The sequence below is a fragment of the Ceratotherium simum genome, chromosome 17, assembly GCF_057802395.1.
Source record: "Ceratotherium simum simum isolate JZ-2026a chromosome 17, ASM5780239v1, whole genome shotgun sequence".
Lineage (NCBI taxonomy): Eukaryota > Metazoa > Chordata > Mammalia > Perissodactyla > Rhinocerotidae > Ceratotherium > Ceratotherium simum.
The window spans coordinates 2,009,746-2,035,134 of record NC_141916.1 but is presented as its reverse complement, the minus strand read 5'-3'; the positions used below and the strand labels follow the sequence as shown (position 1 = coordinate 2,035,134).

The 25,389-nt window shown below is 41.4% G+C and overlaps 1 protein-coding gene across 1 annotated transcript; it reads left to right on the top strand.

Moving 5' to 3' along the window:
* The first annotated feature begins 11,515 nt into the window (after positions 1-11,515).
* On the top strand, positions 11,516-16,830 carry LOC101392618 (lysozyme C). The gene is made up of 4 exons (XM_004429398.3): positions 11,516-11,678; positions 13,040-13,204; positions 15,027-15,105; positions 15,642-16,830. The coding sequence occupies exons 1-4, from the start codon at positions 11,543-11,545 to the stop codon at positions 15,706-15,708; spliced, it is 447 nt and encodes a 148-aa protein (XP_004429455.1). The 5' UTR covers positions 11,516-11,542; the 3' UTR covers positions 15,709-16,830.
* The last annotated feature ends 8,559 nt before the right edge of the window (positions 16,831-25,389 follow it).

Below are 25,389 nucleotides of genomic sequence, written 5' to 3'. Positions count from 1 at the left end.
CACGCCGATGCCTCCTTCTGGTATTACCAACAATTTTGATTTACCAGTGTCAGTTACCTTCTGAGGCTCTTTTTTGTACAGTTTTTCATGTCCCTCATGTACGAACACAAATAGATTTTAATTATTTAATACTAATAGAGAAAACAGGATTGCAGGACCAACAACAAAAAATAGCAGTGGCATCAATCATAGTGAAACAAGACTTGAAAGACAGAGAGGTCTGTCCCAGTAGTCTGGGTCACTGAAAACCAAAACACCTGGGGTTCCCTCTGGGTTAGTGGTGACCTGAATCCCGAAAGCAAAGCGCCATTTTCAGGAAAATTGTTTAATCTCTGGGGCTCTCGGGAACAATCTCACTTCCCCCTCTCCAATCACATTCTAATCAAGCAGGGAAGTCTGGATCAAACAGTATAGAGGGTATAAATTTCTATACCATCAATGGATGCAAGAAACATCACTGTGCTTTATTTTTCTAAATCAAGCAGAGTTTGTCTCTAAGGTCCACTTCCCGGAGTGGTGAGGCAATGGAACTTTTTTCCCCTGCCCAGGAGCTTCCAAGCAGCTCAAGAAACTACAACATCCAGAACACTTGAGGAAGATCTTGGAGCTTCAGTCCATCGTGGTCATGCCCGAGATGTTCCTACAGCAGTTATTGCCCAAGCTGATTCAATCACTCTCTCAGAGGCAGGAAGCCCCTTTCAGGAGCTTCACTGAGTCCCAAGGCAGAGCAATGAGTGGTCAGTTTCCGCAGCAGCCACGTGCCCTCCAGAGACCTCTTGCTCTGGACCCGGCATGGCTGTGGGGTGCAGCGCCCTGCCCCTCTTCCAACCTGCTACCACTGTCACCTTAGATCTGGAGGCCAAATTTGCCTCCTCAGGAAGTCTCCTCCCCATTTTACCCCCCTCAATGGACCTGGCCTCACGAACAAAAACCTGGGTAGGGTGTAGTGTTCCAGGAGCTTGTGAGAGTATTTTTTTAGTCTTTTTAAAAAATTAACCATGCAATCAAAATGATCCTGCCAAAACAGCATTATGCTGAGCTGTTCTCTCTGGTTCCTTTTAATATAGCTGATATGCCCTTTACTGTGGTTCATGAAGCTCAGTGAAAATTAATGTTTAACTCGTTTCCACTGAAATTTGAGAGGCCACTGATCCGGGTACAGATGAACTGCGCAGGAGAAAGATGATTCTAATGCTAAATGACAGAGTATTTCAACATATATGATCGAGTTCATACACACACAGGAATGTTGAAGACTTTTCTAAAATAATCACCCTTATTTTAGTGATTCTGCACATTTCTGTGTAATTATTTATTGTTTTGCTAATTGCAAAAGTAATACATGCCAAAAGAAGAAAACTTGGAAAATGCAAAAAAGTACAAAGTAAATAAAAATTCTGAAAACTGTTTGTAAATAACCACTGTAAACCTTTTGGTGTATGTCTTTTAGCTCTTTTTCTTACATAATATATTTTTTAACTTTTATTTTTTTATCACAAAATACATGTGTATATTTTTAAAAGTCAAATAAAATGTTATAAATTTAATGATGAAAAAAAGCCCTAATCTTTCTCATCTAATGCCCAACGCTAGAGGTAATCCCTTTTTAACTTCTTTAGCTATTTCTTCTAGTATTTACTGCCATATATCTCAAGAGCATGTTTATTCTGCTATTTCTTGATTTTCAACCATAGATATTTTCTATTTATTTCCACCAAGGAAGATGGAGATTTAGCTCCCTCTCCACGTCCTCTGCCCTTGCTCTCCCCTTTACGAGCATGCACAAACACTCACAGATGAGTATAATATGACAGTGTCGTTTGGTTGTGTTTCCATTCTTAAGCTTTCTGGGTTTTTTGGTATTCATGGTTGTCTTGTTTTCCTGTTTGCTTAATTTTCCGTGTACTTATTTGTGTGTTAATTCATTACCCAAGGCCTCGGCCAGAGTTGTCCAGTGCCCTTCAGTAGGTACAGACATTCCAGGCTGTCTCTAGGTTTGGCTTTCCCCATGGGGTCCACACTCTTGGACCCTTCACCCTCTTGCAACAATCTGGATTGGCTTCTCTTTAACTTGCAGCATGGCTATCAATGTTGGGCAACACTTCTCCCTTTGTGTTGTCTCCTAGATCCCACACCTTCTTTCTTCTTTGCTCTTTTTAAATGCAATGTGTCCTTCAGAGGCTTCCTGATAAAGGCTGCAGAGAGGTAAGATGCTTTTGTCCTTGCATATCTGAGAATGTCTTTTTTTCCCCCTCCTCTCACACTTGACTGTTTGGATATAAAATTCTAGGTTGAACATCATTGTTCTTAAATTTTAAAATTTCCTCTTTATCCCTGATGTTCTGAAATTCCATGCTGATGTGCACTGGTGTGGATTTTACTCCACACCATTATGCCAGGCACTTGGAGCTCCTTTCAATCTGGAAACCTGTGTCCTTCAGTTTTGCCAATTTATTTTATGTTTCCTTTACTTCTGTAATTCCTTTTAAGAATTCCTATCAATTGGATGTTTAGTCTCTTCGTTCTCTAATTTTCTCATCTTTTCTCTCCTATTTTTCATCTCTTTTATTCTATTTCTGGGAATATTTCTCAAATTTATCTCAACTCTTTTATTAAATGTTTTATAATGTCATATTTTTAAATCTCAAGCCCTCCTTTTTTTTCTCTGATTATTTCTTTATTATAGCATCCTTGCTCATTCCGTGAATGTGATATTTTCTCTCATTATAGTTTATGTTTTATTTTGTTTTGCCTCTGTTTCCTCTGAGTTCCTCTTCTCTGAGTGTTTATTTTGATCTGCTTTCACATTAGTGGCAATCTTTGCTGACTGTATGTGTTGAAAAGTTGAACACTAAGAAGCTGAGCAGAAAATCTGTGAGCCTGGAGTGGGTCTCACCACCAGCAATTGGGCAAGACCGGCCATTTCACTGTGGGCCTCAAATATTAATATACGTAGGCCTTTTCTCCTGGTTCCTACGTTTATCTAAGAGAGGAATCTTACCAGCTCGTTCCTGGGAGGTAATTTCGGCAGCCAGGAATCAAGGAGCTCAGAAGGGACAGATTGGCTTAGTGCTCCCGACTTTTACTTGGTCTCCTTGTTTTCGTTACGGCATCGTACCCCTGCCTTTAACTATGCCTTGAGTCCCAGTCCAGAGTCTCTCTGGCTCATCCTCCCAAAAAGACTGCTTCTGGATGGGAAGGAAGCAGCGATCTGGTTTCCAGGCCTGGGGAAGAAGATCTGGGAGGTTAACAGCTGTATATATAGCCTTCCAACCAGTATTCCTGTTTATAGCACGGCCATGCAGTCCTGCTGTCAGAATTACCTTGTCTCTTCCAGGTTCTAGGGCAAGAACCAGCTTGCTTCTTATTGATTCCCCTTCTGCAGACACTTAAGGTGTCAGCTCTCTTCATTATACTAAGTTACCACTCACCCACTCCCTTCCTGTATTGTAAAATTTTGATAACTCATCGAGTGTTATCTCATCTTCTTTTCCTTTGCTTTTGCTGGTTTATGCCTTTTAAAACTTGTTTTGTTGGTATTTTAATGGGATTTGGGAAGGGAGCAGAGATAAACCTCTGTGCCCACCCTACCACTTCTAACGAGGACCTAGACCACATTCTTTAGAATATCTTAAACCCTGGCAAATCTTTTTCTTTTAAGGATGATTTTAGCTTGGGGAGATAGTCAAAAGTCTGTGAGATTTTTGGTTAAATCTACCCTTTTCTAGGCCTGAAGCCTCCAAGACACCATGATAAACTATTTTTTCTCTATGATGGGAAGCAAATAGGAAGACTAAATTATGACGATTGTCCACTGTAATCCAACAAAATAACTTGGGATGTATAAACACCTTTTCCAAAAAGATAAAATGCATATATTGTATCAAATAAAACATGCAGTACATACAAAATTTCCAGGGGAAAAAATCTCTGCCCCAAAATCATGTTTATTGGTTGTTTTATTTTTAAATAACTAGCTCAGGGCTGGCCCCATGGCATATAGCAGTTAAGTGCTCATGCTCCGCTGCTGGCGGCCCGAGTTTGGATCCTGGGCTTGCACTGACGCACCGCTTGTCAAGCCCTGCTGTGGTGGCATCCCATGTAAAGTGGAGGAAGATGGGCACGGATGTTAGCTCAGGGCCAGTCTTCCTCAGCAAAAAGAGGAGGATTGGCATGGATGTTAGCTCAGGGCTGATCTTCCTCACACACACACACACACACACACACACAATAAATAAATAACTAGCTCATTAAACCAACCTCAAATGGTATAATAGGATTATAGTTGGATGTTATCATTGCCCATAACTTCTGCTCCAAGAGAAATACCTCAGGATTAAAACACCTCTCCCCTGTGATGTGGTCACACAGTCTCATGCTGTCAGTTTGCTTCTGGAGGGCAAGCAAATATTTCCTTATTCTGCCCAAACAAAGTATAAGTCCATAATTGTTCAGATGTATGAAAAGAAATTAACCTCATGGGTGGAAGGCTGAAACTAGCGTGGGTGATAACTAGATGTTCTTTAGCGTTGACTTGGGAAGAATATAAAGAGAAAAAAGATTACCTCTTTTAACTGCTTTCTCTCTCTTTGGGTCCTGATAATCTGTCTCACTATTTATCATTACAGAATCAAAATTAGGCCTAGCTTGAAAAAAGGAATTATTCTTGATTTTTGAACAAACCACAAAAATCAGGTAGTCACTTAGAGCCAAACTAGTGAATAATCTTAGAGGCCAGCAGAGAGAGACCACCACAGGTGAAAAATCAGGGTAACTACGGAATGCTGGCATTTTGTGTGGCTCAGAATCCGTCTTCATAGGTAGATACAGAAGCACGATTCCTTTTGAGTTCTGCCAGCACAGATTTTTAAAATGTGCACTGCCTCCTGAGATGCCTATTTTTAAACATAGCACGTAGTTGAATATATGTGTTCAGGTAGAGTAGAGGAGGAAAAAATCTTTTGTTTTTTTAAAACATTCTAGTAATGTATTAAACGAAAAGTTATAATGAACCTCATCAGTTTGTTTGGTCCTAGGTAATTACTTCTTCTTCTGCTTGATCTTGGGTTACCAGTTTCAAACGTTTTCAAGGAAGAATCAGAGTGAAACAATAGTTATCTGTAGTTGACAAAAGACTTAAAATGGTGAGGTTAAAGATCTGAGGAGCATTCATTTAAATGCAATTGACAAGCAAATTTGGTGATTTCTCTGACATACATTTTAAGACAATAACTTGAATTATGACAGATAACATTATACCAGGACTTAGCAGATTTCTAGGAATTCCATACAATTTCTGGAACACATCTATAAATTACATACACCCACACAAATACAACCGAAGGAAGATTAAACATCACTTTCATTTGACAATGCTTCCCATGTACTTGAACATATCAAATAAACCTAATTAGTGTAACAGCTCTCTTTTTATAAGGACAAGGAACAAATCTTTGAGATTTTTCAAGGACCCTTTGGAAAATCTCAAAGTCAGTTTGAGGTCAAAGAGATTTTATTTAGAATTTGAATTTGGGAAGTTGTAAAAAATGTCAAGGGCCGGCCCCGTGGCTTAGCGGTTGGTTAAGTGGCGTGCGATCCACTGCTGGCGGACCTGGTTCGGATCCTGGGTGTGTCACGCACTGACGCACTGCTTCTCCGACCATGCTGAGGCCTCGTCCCACATACAGCAGCTGGAAGGATGTGCAGCTATGACGTGCAACTGTCTGCTGGGGCTTTGGGGGAAAAAGTAAATAAATAAAATAAAAAATAAAATCATCTTTAAAAAAAAAAGGTCAAAATGTTTGAACACTGATTAAACAGGATCAAAGATGACGAAGAAACAATACTTAGTCACTCATTTAACAAAAGTGACAATAAAAGATTTCAAATGCAAATACAGGAAGTAGCGTACCATTTAACAAAAGTGACAATAAAAGATTTCAAATGCAAATACAGGAAGTAGTGTACCTGAGGAAAGAGACCTTCTCATATTGAGAAAACTCGATTTTCTTAAGTAATCAAAGACCTGATAAAGAACATGAAGCACAGGTAATCATCTTGATAAGACACAGAATCCTTGTTTCCCAGGTGAGTTACTTAACAGGTAAGGAAAAATCTTTTACAGTAATCCAAGAAACTGTCCTTTTAGCAGAGAGAAAAAATTAAATTCTCGTTTTGCATAGGCACACTATTGATTTTAGAGCTCAGTTTTAAAACGCTTATAATAAATTCATTCAGTTTTAGCCAGCATGATCACACTAGATACGAATTTCTCCCTTCCTGTCTCACTCCCTCCGTCTCTCTTTCTCTCATTTACAGCTTTCTATATCTATTTAGGTTTTGTCCTTTATTCTCTTTTTTCTAGTCTAAAATAACTTTTAAATGACCTCTATATGAAAACAAAATTACTCTCCTTTTTCCCTAAAAAAATGATCCTCATACCTCAAACCTTTCCTACCAAACATATCTTACTTTTCTTTCATACTTTGCACACAGAGTTTTCTCCTTTAGCCTTATTATTTCTAGTAGTTTCATTTACATATATTGGTTACAATTCTTAACCTTTAGTAAGCTTAATTTTGAGTAAAAACCAGGAAGTAAGCAACTGTTGAACTGTCTGCCGCATAATAACATTGTGTAGTAGATTAGCAAATTTATGAATATACCATTTCATAGTACAATTTCTTAATGTGGAAAAAAACATGTTAATAACAGACACAAATCTGTTTAGTTTCTCTGTAATAAGAAGGCAGAAATAGATAACCTAGGTTCAGTGATTAATGTCTCAGTACTTTCTCTTATTTGGAAATGATGTAGATATTCAATGAACGGCCATCATTTAAGATTTCAAGTTACCAAAAAGATTTTGGAAACAGTTTTTAAGCAGACATATTTTTAAAAACTTAATCATTGTTGCAAAGTTCACTTATAAACTTTTATCCCACTTACATCCGTTTAATTCATGTGTTCCTAACAAGTATGTTTGAATTGCTCATGAAAATTTCATGAGATGTTAAAAACTAACCATCATTTGAAGTTATTTTTCATATTGAAATCAGGTAAGTATCAAAAGTCACAGAGGCAATGAACTTAAAAAGTGTAAAGCATACGGGGTCTTTTTTCTGCCATGTTGATGTACATTAAGGAATTCATTTTCATAGTACGTTTTGCGATTAGGTTGAGTTTACAGTGTTATAGTTTTAAACATCTAGTAGACGTAACATAAGCTTGTTTGGCTGGTCTTACTGTACATGACGTTTATTGTTTCTCCTTTAAGCCACTAAATAGAGCTTTTGTACAAGTTAGTTTTTAGCCATACTATCTGCAGGGGGAGAAATACCACATACACATAATACACACACATAGTCATACAGACAGAGACAAACAGAGAACTAACACTGTAAAATTTTAGCCACATGTGAGGTACAATAATACAAAACTCAGTAGCTTATTAAAGAATAGTTGGATCAGGGCCGGCCCGTGGCTTAGCGGTTAAGTGCGCGCGCTCCGCTGCTGGCAGCCCGGGTTCGGATCCCGGGCACGCACTGATGCACCGCTTCTCCGGCCATGCTGAGGCTGTGTCCCACATACAGTGACTGGAAGGATGTGCAACTATGACGTACAACTATCTACTGGGGCTTTAAGGGGGGCGGAAAGGAGGAGGATTGGCAATAGATGTTAGCTCAGAGCCAGTCTTCCTCAGCAAAAAGAGGAGGATTAGCATGGATGTTAGCTCAGGGCTAATCTTCCTCACACACACACACACACAAAAAAAAAACTCTTGAGCCGGCCTGGTGGCACAGTGGTTAAGTGCGCACACACCGCTTTGGCCGCCCAGGGTTTGCAGGCTCGAATCCCCAGCATGGACCTACACCACTCAGGAAGCCATGCTGAGGCGGTGTCCCACAGACGAAATAGAGGAAGATGGGCACAGATGTTAGCTCAGGGCCACTCTTCCTCAAGCAAAAAGAGGGGGATTGGCAACAGGTGTTAGCTCAGGGCCAATCTTCCTCACCAAAAAAACAAAAACTAAAAAACTCTTTTTTTTCCCTAGTCTCAGGGGTTGCTTTAGCCAACAATTATCTCTTTAGGTGCTTACAGTTCAAAGACATGATAGATTAATTTTTCCAAGGGACTGAAATAAATGTAGGTTTTATCTAAGAAGGAACTCAGGGGCATATGTCCTATTATCAGAAATCTAGGGTAATTACTATTTAAGTTTTTGTTTCTCTGAAGATTAGGAGTCCAATGGATTTTTTTCTTGCAGTGGAGGCCCAAACCATGGGAAGGCCTGGACCTGGTGGGCTTGGTTACAGAGTGAGGGGCAATATATCAAGCCTCCCTGAGCATCCCTGGGCCTTTGTCAAGTTGTCAAGCATCCCTGGCTATCAGCACTCACAGGAGATTCACACCTGCTGGAGCGCCACTCGCAGCTCTTGACATTTGTTTTACGTCTTATCTCCTGATCTCCTTAAGGGAATGTTTCGTTTTGTTTTCTCTCACTGTAGCCAAGGCATTCTTCTGTACCTACTTCTCTCTTTCTTTACTCATGTATTCACTCTGATCTTTCCACAGGTACCAATAGGAGGACATTTGTTTAGGATGAGGGCTCTCTAAAAAATCCTCTTAGATGTAAAAGTCCAAATCTTCACAGGTATACCTATTTCAGTTGTGACTCCAATCCAGTAAGCCTTTTTTTGTTTGGTTTTTAATTAATTTATTTTTTTTGGTGAGGAAGATCAGCCCTGAGCTAACACCCATGCCAATCCTCCTCTTTTTGCTGAGGAAGACTGGCACTGAGCTAACATCTATTGCCCAATCCTCCTCCTTTTTTTTTTTTCCATTTTCTCCCCAAAGCCCCAGTAGATACTTGTATGTCATAGTTGCACATCCTGCTAGTTGCTGTATGTGGGACATCGTCTCAGCACGGCCGACAAGCAGTGTGTTGGTGAGCACCCGGTATCCGAACCCAGGCCGCCAGTAGCGGAGCGTGCACACTTAATCGCTAAGCCACGGGGCCGGCCCCCCAGTAAGCCTTTTTATGGCTTAATCGTGGACACAAGAGATGTCCCCAAAGAGAGTGGAAAGAATGTAGCTCTCCCAAGATGCAGAGCATCTCCAAAGAGCATAAGAAAGCAAAGACCTTCATCGTGAAGGGGGTAAAGAAACTCCTATCTCCCCCAAAGTAAGACAACTTAAATGAAAGACCCACTAACCTGTGTTGCCAGAAAGGGGGTACTGGGGTGGGAATTTTCTCAGCAGACACAAGGCAATGAAGGGAGAGATGACAAAGGCCCTTTAGGGACTGGGACTCTTTATTAAGACAACCTCCCCTGAGATCTGGCACGGTTGGGCAGAGAATGCTGCTCGTCACTCCATGTCTTGAGCTCCTGGCTGGAGGGCTAGCCACCTGACACTTGACTGACAGTCTGCACTCTCCAAGTGGCAGAAACCAGAAAGAATATTCCACTGGTTACAAAGCCAAATTCTCAGGAGATTTTGGAGAATGTCATCTTATGTTTTTCTTCCTTATGACAAATGAAGATAGGACAGAGACAAAGGAAAACAGTGACTACTTCTGGGAGGGTAAGGATCAATAACCTATGGGCACCCCAAACCAAATTCACAGTGGTCACAATTCAAGAACTAATTGTTGCACATGTTTTTCTCATGACAATATGAATTTGGATAGAAAGAGACAAGGAAAAATTTTTATCCTCCTCACTTGACTGGGCGCCACAGACAGAGATGTGAGAGACTGATATGGTAAGAATTCCTACCTTCTGCTGGTCTGTGTTCAGGTATCCTGTAACTCAATAGCAGTCTCTAGGGAGAGTGGAGGGTCCATCCTTTTACTATCCCATCCCTGTCACCAGAAATTGTAGGGGAGGGGAAAAATCTTTTTCTTCTATTCGTTGAGGTTCTCAGCTGGGACTCTGTAACAGAAGACAGATTAACCAGAGAAAAATGAACAAGTTAATTAGCATGCACATACACTTGGGAGAAATGCAGGGAACTCTAAGAGGTGGCTAGCGTTGGGCTGACACAGCATCTTAACCAAAGAACAGCACAGTAGTCCCGCTTATGGCGTTTTCACTTTGTGTGGTCTCAGTTACCTTAAGTAGTCAACCTTAGTCCGGAAGCAGATGATCCTCCTTCTGACCTGAGGGTCAGTAGTAGCCTAACATGACAGTGCTATGTCATTCACCTCAATTCATCTCATCATGTTGACATTGTATCATCTCACTTCATACGAGAAGGGAGAGTACAGCACAACAAGATATTTTGAGAGAGAGAGAGACCACATTCACAGAACTTTTATTACAGTATATTGTTATAATTGTTCTATGTTATTACTGTTATGGTCAATCTCTTACTGTGCCTAAATGATAAATTAAACTTTATCATAGGTGTGTATATATAGGAAAAAACGTAGTATCTATAGGGTTTGGTCCTGTCTGTAGTGTCAGGCACCCACTGGGGGTCTTGGAACGCATCCCCCACGGATATGGGGGGACTACTGTACATTGTTAGAGGAGTGACAGGACAGATGAAAAGAGATCTAGGTTTCCAAGGGCAGCAAACTGTGGAAAGATAAATCTATGGCGACTAATGGAAGAGAATAGCTAGTCAGTAAAGTCTTCTGGTTCCGTCTCAGGGCTGGTAAGGTCTAGGGCTACCAGTGCTTAACTTCTGTGCAATTTATGTTCTGCTTTCAGGCAAATGGGGGAGGAAAGTGGGCTTTTCTTGCATCTGCTTCTCTTCAGTTGCTTTTAGCTGAAAATAATCCCAATGCCCAAGGGACAGATTTGGGGTGGCAGATTCTGTGACTCTTCTGTAAGTTTGATTATAAAGTTCCCTTTCTTTATAATGACACTTATGTTCTAACACGGAAATGTGAGGTAAGGCATCGTTAAAAAAGAATTGGGAACGTTGTCACATAAGTCTTATTTAGAGTAGTAAAACACTGATTTATAAATTAAAAATTTACAATAGTCACAGAAAAAGTTAGGGTAGGAATCTGGCTGAGCAACATGGTGAGGTGCTATAAACTTATTACAATGACAGGCAATGTGTCATGTTCTTTTGCAGAAAGTGTATATAAAATAATTTTAAGTGAAAAAGATGAATACAACATAGTGCACAAAAAACAATTTAATGAAAATGAATGTTGTCAAAGATCAGAGTTCATTTCCAGTTGGGTAAAATGTTCATTTTCTTTTCTTTATAGTTTCTCTATTTCATATTGAAATAGGAGGAAGTTTCTGTCTTGGTAATGGAGCTGCTTCCCAGTTCTTCCTGAGCCGCTCTTTCAACAGTGTCATTTCATTATTTCCCTTGGGTTAGTTGCTAGCATGTCAGAATCTCTGTCTTCAAACATAAAGAAGAACTTTGAAGTCAGTGGACCGATAGACAGTTCCTGTTTTCCACACATCTGAAAGGGTGGAGTCCCCAAACCAGGCGGAGAAGAAGGAAGTAAAAGATGTTAAATACTCTCTCCCTGCTCCTCCTGGTCAGCCTGGAGGTCTGGCTTCCAGTCACCATGAAGGCTCTCCTGACTCTGGGGCTTCTGCTCCTCTCCGTCACTGTCCAGGGCAAGGTCTTTGAAAGGTGTGAGTTGGCCAGAACTCTGAAAAGACTTGGACTGGACGGCTTTCGGGGAGTCAGCCTGGCAAATTGTAAGTTCCCTCTTCTGCAAGCTTCCAGAGAATTAGCAGGTGTGGAAAGGACACTAACAGAGCATGAGTGATGAGAGAGGGGCTTTGAGTGAGCGGACCATTTTCTTTCTTTGAGGGTTTGTACAGTCACAATGGTTAAAACATCAGCTTGTTCCATTAAGATCAGATGTACCAGAGGAAGGAATGAGGGCACCGGATGGCAAAATTCTCTGCCATTTCAGTAAACCAGGACCTCCTGTACTCGCCCAGTGCCACCAGATCTGCCAGCTGCCTCCACAGTGGCGCGTGCAGCTGACTAACAGATACATCTGAGGCCCTGGGACATCTCATCAAGTCTGGGCACTTGACTCCAGCCATGTCCCGGTTGGAACTTGGGTTCTGTGAACCTAGAGTAATGCAGTATTTTTCTCTTTTTTAATTCCCCTGCCATGACACAGGGTTTTTAATGGCAAAGTTTTAATGTTATGTTGAACTCTCAATGCAGGGGCAGCAGGAACCTCTTTCCCCTCAATCACTGTTTTTATAAGGATCCCTGAAAACAGCATGAAATGATCTGTTATTATTCTTACTCACTCTAGTTGATTAGCTAGTTTTCATTTTCTTCCCCAGAATTCAAAAAATGCCGTGGGTAAAAGTTACTTTATATTTTAGTCCATATATGTCAATGTAATTACTGTATTCTTTAGTAGAATTCAAACATTTCCCCTCAATAACTGTTTTTGAATGAATGAGTGGATGGATGGATGGATGGATGGATGGATGGATGGATGGAGAGAGAGAGGGAGGGATGGATGCATCGTGGGAGGGATAGATGGATGGAGGGATGGAGAGAAGGATGGATGGAGGGATGGAGAGAAGGATGGACCAATGGATGGGTGGATGGAATAGTCTTTCCTATTCTATAACTCTTGTTTTCCAGATTCTAATTTGATACCCAAATTCATCTTTGGGTATCATAAGAAAATTTCTTTCCCCCAGAAAACCTTACTTTTCCTAACACATACATATCTGCTGTTAGTGACAAAAAACACTCAACAACTCTAGGATTTTCTATTCTAGGCTGAATCTTGCCGCAGGGATGGGAGCAGAGGAAGGATAGAAAGAAATGGCAGAAACAGCTATTTTAATATTTTAAAAGTATGTTTTCTTGCTTCATTAGTATTACAAAATGACTTGCTAACCAAAGGATTCTCTTAAGGGCCCTTTAACACTAAGGCGTTAAAATATTTTACAAGTAAAATACATCTTTGTACTTATAAAGTAAGTCATTAGTGAAGTAGAATGAGCTAAAGAGCGCTGATTGTGGTGAGCAGTGTGTCCTGTGGTGTTGCTGTCGACGACTAAAAATAAATTCTTTTCAGGGATGTGTTTGGCCAAATGGGAAAGTGGCTATAACACACGAGCAACAAACTACAATCCTCCAGACCGAAGCACTGACTATGGGATATTTCAGATCAATAGCCACTACTGGTGCAATGACGGCAAAACCCCAGGAGCAGTTAACGCCTGTCATATACCCTGCAAGGGTAAGACCAGATAACATCCGAGTGATGGCACAGGACCCACGTGGATGTACTTACTGGGACAGAGATTCAGTGCAAATGAGAAATCAGGATGGGTCCATCAGGGACCAGGAGAAACTCCATCTTGACCTCTAGAAAATCTATTATCCTCCTCACAATTCCCTAAGTAAGAAATTAAAGAGCTGGTTTCATAAAATGTTGCTCTTTTCTAATATACAAAAGTTTCAGGGATGACCTATTAATTTATTGCAAATGGACTTATTGATGCTTTGTCAAGAACAATGCCGTTCCTCCCCCTTAGTCTGGGGAGGTTTAAGGACAATTTGGTTGTGGGGTCTTTTTTTAAATTGTTTTAAACGTTTTATTATGAAATGCTCTAAAAATATAGAAATTGAGGCATTAGTATAATAAACAGCCATCTGCCTGTCACGTACTCTAATAGTGGTTAATATTGTGTTATACTTAGTTCTTTTATGTATATATTATATATATATTTTTTGCTGAATATTTTAAAGTGAATTGGAAGTATTATGACATTTCATTTCTAAATTCTTTATTTTGCATCTCCAAAAAATATAGTTTCTATATAGTCATTGTCATACCTAACAAGTTAATTTATGGATTTGTTTAACTGAGGTGAAACAAATATTCTATTGAACTTTTATAAAAATAGAAATAACATGGAATTTTCAGTGCATAAAATATTGGAGAAGTATTGCAAAACTGATATTGTTAAAATTCCTAATAAGGAAGATTAGTCTTAGAATATTCTTTTGGGGGCCGGCCCCGTGGCGTAGCGGTTAAGTGCGTGGGCTCCACTACTAGCAGCCCAGGTTCAGATCCCGGGTGCACACCCATGCACCGCTTGTCAGGCCATGCTGTGGTGGCGTCCCATATCAAGTGGAAGAAGATGGGCATGGACGTTAGCCTAGGGCCAGTCTTCCTCAGCAAAAAAGAGGAGGGTTGGCATGGATGTTAGCTCAGGGCTGATCTTCCTCACCAAAAAAAAAAAAAAAGCATATTTTTTGGTATCCAGTTAATTTTTTAAAAATGTTTTGTATTATATAATTATATTCAATTACTGAATTTTGAATATATTGGTCATTGCATAAAAATTCTTACTACCTAAAGATTTATGAGCAATGGTATAAATGTTGCTATATACTTTTCCAGAATATGCATCAATCCTGTCTACGAATGTAGAGCTGTATCACGCACATATGTACTCACCTACGAACATGTGAGCAATGTGTTTTAACCAGGATGAAATTGTACCATATATACTGCTTTACCATTTGCTCTTTCTCATACAAAATTATTTCCATGTCAACAAATACAAATCTGTATTCTATTTAAAGGATGAATAAAATCCCACTATATAAATGTTCTATAATTTATTGATCCAGCTCTTACTGTTAAGCACTTAGGTTGTTGCCATTTTTCCCTTTTATTAATCTCTATAAAATGCCTTGTGCATACATCTTTGGGTGCATTTCTCATTATTTCTTTAGGATAAATTTCCGGTAGTGGAATTGCTGATTAAAAAATTGCTAGGCTGTTTTTTTACAGATCCTAGTACAAAAAGAACCTTCTATCATTAGTTAGTAATTCCAGAGGTTCCAATGACTTTGGTCAGTGAGAAACAGAATGCTTTATTTCATGCCAAATGGGCTGCAATGAAAACAGTTTTCCCCCAACATTCACAGATACGCGGACTCTTGGAAAGTAATGTTCATGTTCTTTCTCAGCCTGAGAGCATTAGTGAAATGAGCTTAAGGTGAAATTTCTCTGACAGTTGTTTCCATTCCTCACACCTCTTTTTCAGCACTGCTGCAAGATGACATCACTCAAGCCGTGGCATGTGCAAAGCGGGTTGTCAGTGATCCACAGGGCATCCGAGCCTGGTACGTTTCCGTGAACAGGGAAAGCTGTTTGCCTTCCTGTTAGGGGAGAAGTGAGCGGAGATGTTCAGAGAGCACAGCACACTGCTGAGACCCAAGACTGCAGCTCTAGACTTAGAGTAAACGTGTCACCTGGAAACAATCCACTTCAACTGGTTCAGAATCTCACTCTTTACCCCTCAGTTTATTTTAGGGGACTTCTAGAGTTTTAAGCTTCCCCATACTCTCTAGTTCCTTGTCTTATCTGGAAGTTATATTTGGAATTAGGTAAACGTGGAAGACACTTTGCAGTCGCCCGTGGAGAATGCACAGGACTCAACCCTGTGCTCCTGCATTCTGTGCTCCAGCCAGGGCTTGGGGAGAAGAGAAGTTCTTGGTAGACGGATCCCCATGTAATAAATAGCACTACCTGGGTCTATCTGTAGCCTGTGTCGCGGTGTCTGATAAATTATTTTGTTCTCCCAAAGGATTTGAAGCATGCATACTACAGTGAAGATACGTGTTAACCTTATCACCATCTTTTTCACCTTTCTCTACAGGGTGGCATGGAGAAGCCATTGTCAAAACCATGACCTCACTCAGTATGTCCAGGGTTGCGGAGTGTAACTGAGGAGTTTTCCTTCTTCAGCTCATTTTGTCTCTTTTCATATTAAGGGAGGAGTCGTTGAGTGAAAGGTCACACCACCATTCTTTCAAACAAATAACATTTTTACAGACGCAGGAGCAAGATATGGTCTTTCTTCTAAGAGGCTTAATGTTGACTAATATGTTTATTATTTGATATGAAGCCTACAATCTTTTCAGTTTGCGAATATACCTAATGCTGGTCACAATTTATCTAAAATCTTGGTTATCCAATACATCTCCAGGACATTTAGTTCTTAACCAAAGATTAACCCAGACTTAATCTTGAATGATACAAGTACACCCCAGTCGTCCATAAAAACAGTTATAAAAACAGTCAATACCAACAGACTATATGAGAACAAATTGATCTTAGGCAAAATCCCAGCTGTGGAGGTATCTGATGCCCTCATCTGTTCAGCCATCTCCAAAATCAGTCAAAAATAACCTCTCTTTGTAGGACAATATAATATTTTAAAAGTAGCAGAATGCCTAATGGCTAAAAAGGGAGACAGCCTGAATTAAGAATTGTGTTTTCACAGAGTATGACCTTTGGTTGAAAGGTTTTCTTAGAAATGTTGCTTTTAAACAGCTTTAAAAATAAACTCACAGTGCCAGCCCCATGGCATAGTGCCTAAGTGCACCCGCTCCACTGCTGGAGGCCTGGGTTCGGATCCCGAGCGTGCACCAATGTACCGCTTGTCAGGCCGTGGTGTGGCAGCGTCACATATAAAGTGGAGAAAGACGGGCACAGATGTTAGCGCAAGGCCAGTCTTCCTCATCAAAAAGAGGAGGATTGGCATGGATGTTAGCTCGGGGCTTATCTTCCTCACAAAAAATAAATAAAATAACTCACAATTTATATATCCATCTATTTCGCCCTTTAAAGAGCTCTTTCATGCATCTTAGTGACCTTGAAGGAATGTAAAGGATTAGATGAGCTGTTGCCGTTGCTTGATTTCATTAGCTTAGATTCATGCATTATGACTAAATCTGGAGGCAGGTGAGTTTGCCACTATTGAAATAATTGCTAATTAAGCACGGGTGTGAAATTATGCATGTTGTAAAAAATACAAAGATTGTCATTAAAGGCTTTGCAACTCATACCTTGTCTTTCTTTGTTTAGCCCCATCTGGTGTCTCTGAAGACAAAAAAATATACACTTGGAAAAAAAAAAACATGTGCACTCTTAATACTTTCTATATCCTTCCCTGGACCTAAACAGCTGGCTATGGCTGGAGAAAAATCCACAGGCGTGCTGACAGCTCTCACTTTAGATTCAAAACCACAGACCTCACAAACCTTCAGTCGGCCTGGCCGTCTTGGTCACCTCTCTGCAACCCTTCTTGTGGTGTCCCCACTCTCCAAAATGACTATTTTACCTCTCATCCCCTCTCTTCAAAGCCCAGCACACTCCCCGACGGTCACCGTCCACCCCTGTCTGCTCTCAGTGGATGGCCTGGCCTCACAGGACACTGAGAGAATGGAAGCAACCTCACAGGAAATTCTCCCTCCTCCCCCATAACAGTGCTCCCACCTTCCCTGGGCCGTCCTCCCTTCCTCTGCTCCTGCCCATGGCAGTGTCTCTGCATGCAGTCTCCATCGCATCCCTCTCATCCTCCAGCTTAGGCTGAGTGTTTCCTGCATCCTTGGTTTCTCCTCTCTGCGGCATCACCCCCGAGACTGTACAAACTGCCCCGGTAACCCCCCACCTTACAAAGAACTCCTCACTGGCCCTACAACACCCTCCAACAACAGCATCACTCCTGCTCCCCGTCACAGCAAGACTCCTGGGATGAGACCTCTCTACTCACCAACTCCAGTGCTCACCTCTCACTCTCTTCTCCACCCTTCTGCACCTGGCTGCTAGCCTCACTCAGCTAAAACCGTGCCTGGGGGACTCCACCCAGGACTCCTTGGGGCCATTCTAGCCATCAGCTGTGCTCTGTTCATCTTACCAGATCTCTCAGCAGCACTTGACAAAGTGAACTACCTCCTGCTACAGAAAACTGTCTCTCTCTCAGCTTCTCCTCGTTTACATCCTGTCTCACTGATCACTCCTTCTCAGTCCTTCTTGGGTGGCTCTCTCTCTGATATTTCATTTCTAACTGTAGGAGTACCCCGGGCTCAAGCCTATACCCATTTGATAGACTACATATTTTACTTATTTGTCCTTCTTGCTGAAAGATAACTTCCAAAAGAACAGAGTCTATTCCCACTTCTTAAAGACATTGAAATAATGCCAATCTTTCCCCAAATTTGCAAGTACAGTACAAAGGCATTTTATTTTTTCTGAACAGTTTGAGAGTCAATTGCCCACATGGTGCCCAGTGGCCCAGAATGCTTCAGTGTGAATTCCTCAAAGCAAAACATAACCTCAAGGCATCATCCGAATCTGGAAGCTAACATGGATGCATTCCTGCCACCTAATCTCAGATCCAATCAATTTCACCAGTGTCCCCGTAAGTCCTTCGGAATAAAGAGCCAATTCAGAATCATGTGCTGTATTTGCTCATCACGTTTTTTTAATTCCCTTCAACCTGGATCATTTCTTCAGGTGTTTTTCCTTGACTTTGTGACTTGAACATTTTGAAGACAGCAGGCCAGTTATGTGGTGAAATGTCCTGAGGTTCTCCTGCTGTCCTCTGGTTGGACTAGCTCATGCATCCTTTGCGGGAATACACAGAGGTGATGCTGGCTCTTCTCACTGTATCCTCTCGGTGGTGAGCAGCCTGAAAGGTCTATTACTGATGGTGTTCACCTCGACCACTTGATTAAGGTGATGTCTGCAAGTTACCTCCCCTGTAAAGTATTTGGGAGGGGAAAGGCACTTTGAGCCTGTTCTTCATCAAATTTTCACCTTACGCGTTCATTTATTGTATCAGTATGGACCCATGGCTTCCTATTTATTCAAATTGTAGGGGGTTATAATCCATGACTATCATGTACTTGGAGGTTGACATTGCTCCTGATTTGGCCAGTAGAGCCCCTGCAGGCCAGCATCTGTGTCACTTTGCCATGTCCCCATCATTCTCTGAGCACTCCCTTGTTTTCTGGCACAGATGTTCTAAGGCTCACATTGTTCTTTCCCTGCTCCAGCCCTGGAATCAGCCATTTCTCCAAAAAGCCCAATTTCTCACGGTGGATATTTGTATTTAAAAATGCAGATCTGGGCCCTAGAGTGCCACTGTTCCCAGGTCCCATCAATGGACAGAGCTAGAGGGTATATCTACTTACACAATATTTATCCCCATATCTGTCTATTGATACTGAATCACATCACTACCTCCAGTTCCACTCCCACACCGCAGGGGCCATTCTAGTGTTCTCCTTTTCCATGTTGGCAGCTCCCTTCTCTGACAGTGAGAAACCTGGTACCCATTGTCCTTACACTGTATCCTTACTACATGTATGTATCTGATGAACTTGCCTGTATGTAACCAGTCTCCCAACACTGCCACACCACGGAGTAGATGCTCTCCACTCAGGCTCTGACACCTCTCTTGGGCTACCCTCCCCCACATCCAGACACCCTTTTACCATGTTACATCTCTGACAGACCATGCTGGGCCACTGTCCTGATAGCAAGGAGGGCAGAAATGTGTTATTCTTGTTTACACCCATATCCCAAGTACCTAGAACAGTGCCTGGACCCTGACACATGCTCTATAAATACCAGTTGATTGAATGGATCTCCTTCTGATTATTTAGTATATTCCTCCATGTTGAGCATTCTAATTTTTTTCTTTCTTTCAAGCCCTCATGATTCCAGTACAGCAGCTTCTGGGATTCCAAGGTCAGGTCTCACTCTATGTGTCTGTAGTGCATAGACCAGCCAGGTGAGGGCAGCAGACGGGCCCAACACAGGTGTAGCCTTGGCTTCAAGATTTGGGGAGCATTCTGATACGAATAAACCCAGGAAGAATATGGGTTTATTCCTATCAGGACATCCAGTGGTGTCCGAAGAATGCGTCAAGTAGGGGAGAGAGACTTGAAGAGTGACAGCAGAGATACAGAGATGACATATAGCCGAGAAGTACCGGGATAGCTCAACAACACAGGTTGACTGAGGAAACAACCAGAGGTGAACAAAAGCTGGCCGAAGAGGGAAAGCAATGCTTGCTGGAGATTTTGCTTACTGTTTTTGATAAATACCATTTCTTACCTATACTTGTTATATTATTACAATCAAGTTCCCAAACCAAATTTCTACTCTTACTCTGGAAATGGAATACAAACATCAATGTTTGATCATTTAAAGAAGAAACTCAATTCCTATGTTGCTTAGTTTCTCCTCATTATATTGTTTGAAATGTGGAATGATATTCCAGATGATAACTGAGCTCTTCGTCTCACAATAATTGTAACTAAGCCCCGAGCACATTTCCTGCACTTCTATTCATTGCACTCATCCAAAAAGTGTTTTCTTAGGAGTTGCTAAAGGGAATTACTAAAAATTATAATGAAGAGTGACTAACGTCATTCATAGATGTAATGTTTTTCAATTACATGCGTGTCTATTATGCAATTTATCTTTTAAAATCATTTTTAATTTTAGCAGGGTTATAAATTCTCATTGTTTACAGAGTCAGACAGTATTACAGGTCTGTCATGAAGAATGTACCTCCCCAATTCTCCCCCTTCACATGCAACCAATTTCTACTGTTTTAGCTTAATGTTAATATTTCTATATTTACTTCCATGCTTTTAAGTATTAGTCTTATACTGCTCCTTATTGATTTTTCCATTTTAGGATATTGACTTCCCACTGCGGGGGTTAAGGATTAAGGTCTATTTCCCCCTCCCCGATGTCCATCACACATGGCATCCTTCCCCAAAGCCCAATCTTCCAATGTAATGATATTATTTTTGGTTAGATCAATACTCAGTATTTACACAGCCAGAAATACAATTACTTTCTTCTCTTATACAAGATTGCATTTTCCCTAGAGCTAATAACTGCATGCTTCTTAAATTTGCTTGGTTTTCTGTATATCTGTCTCAGTTCAGCTCCCAAACTCTAGGTCTCGTGTTTACATCTCCTCTCAAGGCTTTAGACGCAGCTACAATTGTGTCCAATTCATCCTTCTACAGCAGTAATTCTCAAAGATGTCCGACCAAGCCTCACTGGGACGGGTTGCTGTCGATGCCTAACACGCAGCTATCATCTTTCAGCATTGTCGTGGGATTCTCTTCTTTTCCCTCCAATTGGTATTTCTTGTGTTTCCCGAATTTCATAATTTCCTCCTTCTTGGTTATTCCCTCATTTTGGTGGCTCAACCTCCAGAATCTTCCTGAGAAAAGGCGCATGAGAGGTACTCTTTTGGAGGCTTCGCATGTCTGAAAATGTCTCTATTCTATTCACACACTTGGTTGATAGTTGGCTGGGTGTGAAATTCTAAGTGAGAATTAATTTTCCTTCAGAATTTTGAAGGTGGTCCGTTGGAATGGGACGACCTGGGGAACCCAATCTAGGGAACTCCGTTGCTCCCTAGATTCTAATGTTGCTACTGAGGAGTCTGAAGTCATTCTGATTTTGGAGTCTTTATAACCTGGAAGTTTGTGGGACCTTCCCTTTATCTCCTGTCTTCTGAAAGTTCACAATGACGTACCTGGGTGTGGATCTGTTTTCATCTTTGTTCCGGGTGCTTGGGAGGATCTTTCAGTTTGGAAAGTCATATCTTTAAGTACTGGAAAACTTCTCTGAATCATTTATTGATTGTTTCCCCCCTTCCGTTTTCTTTGTATTCTCTGGAATTCCTAGACCGGTCCTCTGATGTAGTTATGGATGGAATTGTGTCCCTCCAAAATTCCTCTGTTGAAGCCCTAACCCCTAAAGTGGCTGTATTTGAAGATAGGGCCTTGAAAGAGGGAATTAAGATGAAATGAGGTCATACGGGTGGGGTCCTAATCCACTAGGACTGGGGTCCTTACAAGAAGAGGAGGAGCGATCAGGGGAGCACAGAGTAAGGCCGCGTGAGGACAGAGTGAGAAGATGCCATCTGCAAGCCCAGGAGAAAGGCCTCAGGAGAAAGCAGACCTGACGACAGCCTGAGCTTGGACCCCCGGCCTCCACGACTGGGAGAAGCACGTTTGTGTTGTTCAAGCACCCGCCTGTGGTGTTTTGTTACGGCAGCCCGAGCAGACTAAGACAGATGTTCTTATCTTTTCTGTCCTATTTTCCACGTCTTTGTCTTTTGCTCTACTTTCTGGGAGATTTCTGATATTACCTTCCAACACTTTTGTGGAGTTTTTTTCATTTCTGCTATCGTATTTTTAATTTCCAACAGCTCTTTTCTGTTCTCTGAATGTCCCTTTGCCCCTTGTTTGTGTCATGGGTTCTATTTCTTATTTCATCCGGATACAGTAAGAATAATAGTTTTTGTTTGTTCTGCTTTTAGTTTACTTCCCTATGTTTCCTCTCTGCCATTTTGTTTGCTTAGTTTTGATTACGTCTTCCATACTAGAGGAATTTCTCAGTTATTTAGTAATCCTTGGTTATCTACTTAAATTTAGGAGTGGGAAACTAAGAAATTCATTTGCAGTTCCAAGGGCCTCTGTGGATTTGACCACGTGTACTTGGCTGAAGGATGATCAAGCTGGGGTGAGTCAGTTTCCTTGGGGATCCTTAGATCTCTCCTCTTAGGCTGGTCAGAGAAGCCTCTCCCTACTCCCTGCTAGAACACAACGGCCTCGGTTGCCAGCATTTTAAGAGTTAGGTGAGGGATGGAGGTCTCAGCACCTGACAGGCACATATTGGCTAATCTACCTGTGTTCAGTATGGTGTTCCTCCCTCACCTCTGTCTGGTGTTCTTCAGTGCAGAGACCTCACTTTACCTCTGTTCTATCCCTCGGGGTTGAATAAGGGGTAATTGCTTGGCTGTGTGGACCTTCCTTGTTTCTTAAACAGACTCTTACCCACACTTTGTTAGCTAGCTCCTCTGCTCCTCCTCCCTCCTCTTTCTGCCAGAGATCCCTACAACCACGAATTCTTGAGACCTGGGGGCTTCTGCAGTGCAATTCAGGTAGCTTATGAGCCCTGACTGCTCAGCTCTCAGGCCTGCCCTGTACCACTTATCATCTATATTGCAGATTTCAAGATTGTTTTCTGCCTTCTCTGCCATTCTCCCCATCCTTACAAGTTCATGCCTTTCTGAAAATCTCCTCACTTGTTTTAGAGGAGTATTGGGAAGAACCAAAGATGGTGTGTTTAATCCATTATTTTTCCCCAAAAGTTCCTAATGTGTTTTATGTATTTGTTTAATTTTATTTTGTTAAATGTCATTTTAATTTAAAATACCTAGGCTAACATTTTAGGCAAAGAATAAAAAATCCTCTGAGAAAGAGGAGGAAGGCAGAAGTAGGAAAGCTGGAGAAATCACTAGAAAGGGCAAATTTGGGGTCCAGAGATGGCATTCTGAAATCCGTGACCAGAAAAAGGTGAAATCCACCAGAGGGTACGGGGGAGAAAAATTCCTGTATTGTGGTGTGAAGGGTGTTGTGTGACAGCATACTTTAACAGATCTCACTGAAGTCAACTACCTTTGCACAAATAGCCTCAAGTCTCCTTGGCTGCTCCACTTTTCATTTATTCACTATTAAACAAACGTTGATGACTCGCCAGAAGAAATGTTCACTAGGGCGTAAGAATCCTAAGGTGAATCAGATAGGGTTACTGCCTCATGGAGTTCATAAATAAGTAATATACAACATGATAAGTATTACAATCCATTAGGTAATATGGGAACATGGAGGAGAGAGTGACTATCCACCTGGAATTCAGTGTCAGAGAAATAGGAGTGTGAACATTAATAAAGAGAAACCTTCATTAAAATGGAGTCAGGAGGCCAGAAGGGTAATTCTCATACCCTACATCCATAGCAGAGCCCAACAGGAAGGTTGACTATTTCTGGGAGGCTAAGGATCAGTAACATAAGGGTACGCCACACCAAATTCACAGTGGTCACAATTCAAGAACTAATTGTTGCAAATGTTTTTCTCATGACAATATGAATTTGGAAAGAAAGGGACAAGGAGAAATGTTTATCTTCCTCTCTTGACTGGGTGCTACAGACAGAGATGTGGGAGACTGACATGGTAAGAATTCTTACCTCCTGCTGATCTCTGGTCAGGTATCCCATATCTCAACTGCAGTCTCTAGGGAGAGTGGAGGGTTCCAGCCTTTTACTATCACATCCCTGTCGCCAGAAACTGTAGGGGAGGGGAAAAAAATCTTCTTCTACCCTTTGAGATTCTCAGCTGGGGATCTGTGACAGAAGACAGGTTAACAAGAGAAAAACAAACAGGTTTATTAACATGCATATCTCATACATAATTAGGAGAAATGCAGGGATGAGTAACTCAAAGAAGTGGCCAGAACTCGGGCTTACATAGCATCTTAACCAAAGAACAATACATTTTTAGAAGCGTGACAAGACAGAAGAAAAGAGGTTTAGGTTTCCAAGGGCAGCAAACTGTGGGAAGGTAAATATATAGGTGACTAACAGAAGAGAATCGCTAGTCAGTAAAGTTTATCATGCAGAGTCCTCTGGTGCCAGCTCAGGGCTGGTAAGGTCTAGGGCTGTCAGTGCTTAACTTCTGTGCAAATTTATGTTCTGTTCAGGCAAATGGGGGAGGACAGAGAGATTTTCTTGGCTCTGCATCTTCTCAATTGCATTCACGTCAAAAAATCACTATACCAGAGGGGTAGATTTTTGGGTGGCATATTCTGCTATCCTTCATCCCACCCCCTTGGAAACTTTCCCAGGTAGTGTCACAGTCCAGAAACTGAACTGGTAGGTTGTTCTACAGCCCTTTTGAACCAGTTTCTCAGTCCTGAGAATAGATGAGTTCAGTTAAACCGTTGTGTCTTGTTTTAGGAGGCGGTGGAACAGGTGGGAGTAGGTGCCCCCTAAGTTAAGTCTCTATGGTGTGAGCAGTTAGGCATTTAATGAGGGGCATTTGTACGGAAACAAAAAAATATAAAGGTTAATTGTTGGAGCCAAGTATACTCAGTTTCTGAGTCCAGAGGGCAGTTAGTCAAGAAGATTTCTAGACGTTGGGCTTGAAGCATCTTTAGATGGTGGACTGGGTACAGGCTCTGACAATCTGACAGATTTCCTGGTTTACAATCTGAATGTCTCTGGTGATGGTATCAAACGTCCTGGTGAACCTGAGGGCCCACACAGCAGCAGACACAAAGGACGTCCATGCACGGTCTGTCCTGGCGATTTCTTTGACGTCCATGTCATAGTGCCCAGCTTCAGCCTACAGGGGTCTACGAAAATCATAGCGACGTGAAATCAGGAGGGTGGGAGAACAATTGGAAACATTAGCTTGGACAGTTGTAGCCAGATATTAGAGGAAACCAGAAGAATTGAGAATTCAATCCAGTTTACAGGTAGATAACGAAACTTCAAAAATGGTGAACATGGCCCGAATCTCATACCCACAATAGTGTGCTATAATTTCCACTGAAATATAATTTTCTCTCTACAGTCACCCTCTTGTCATTCGTGTTTACAGAATAAGTCTAGTCTCATTAGGTCTGGCCTTCTTATTTACGTAAGTGTAGCAAGAATGGTAACTGACCACATAGGCCTTTTTGAGTTTGTTTTGCTAGAACTGTCCATGAGGAATGTCAGAATAGACTTTTAAAAGCCT

Coding starts and splice junctions, on each gene's coding strand:
- LOC101392618 (XM_004429398.3), top strand. CDS start 11,543: ATGAAGGCTCTCCTGACTCTGGGGCTTCTGCTCCTCTCCGTCACTGTC. Junction 13,205..15,026: donor CTGTCATATACCCTGCAAGG/GTAAGACCAGAT, acceptor CCTCTTTTTCAG/CACTGCTGCAAGATGACATC. Junction 15,106..15,641: donor CCACAGGGCATCCGAGCCTG/GTACGTTTCCGT, acceptor CTTTCTCTACAG/GGTGGCATGGAGAAGCCATT.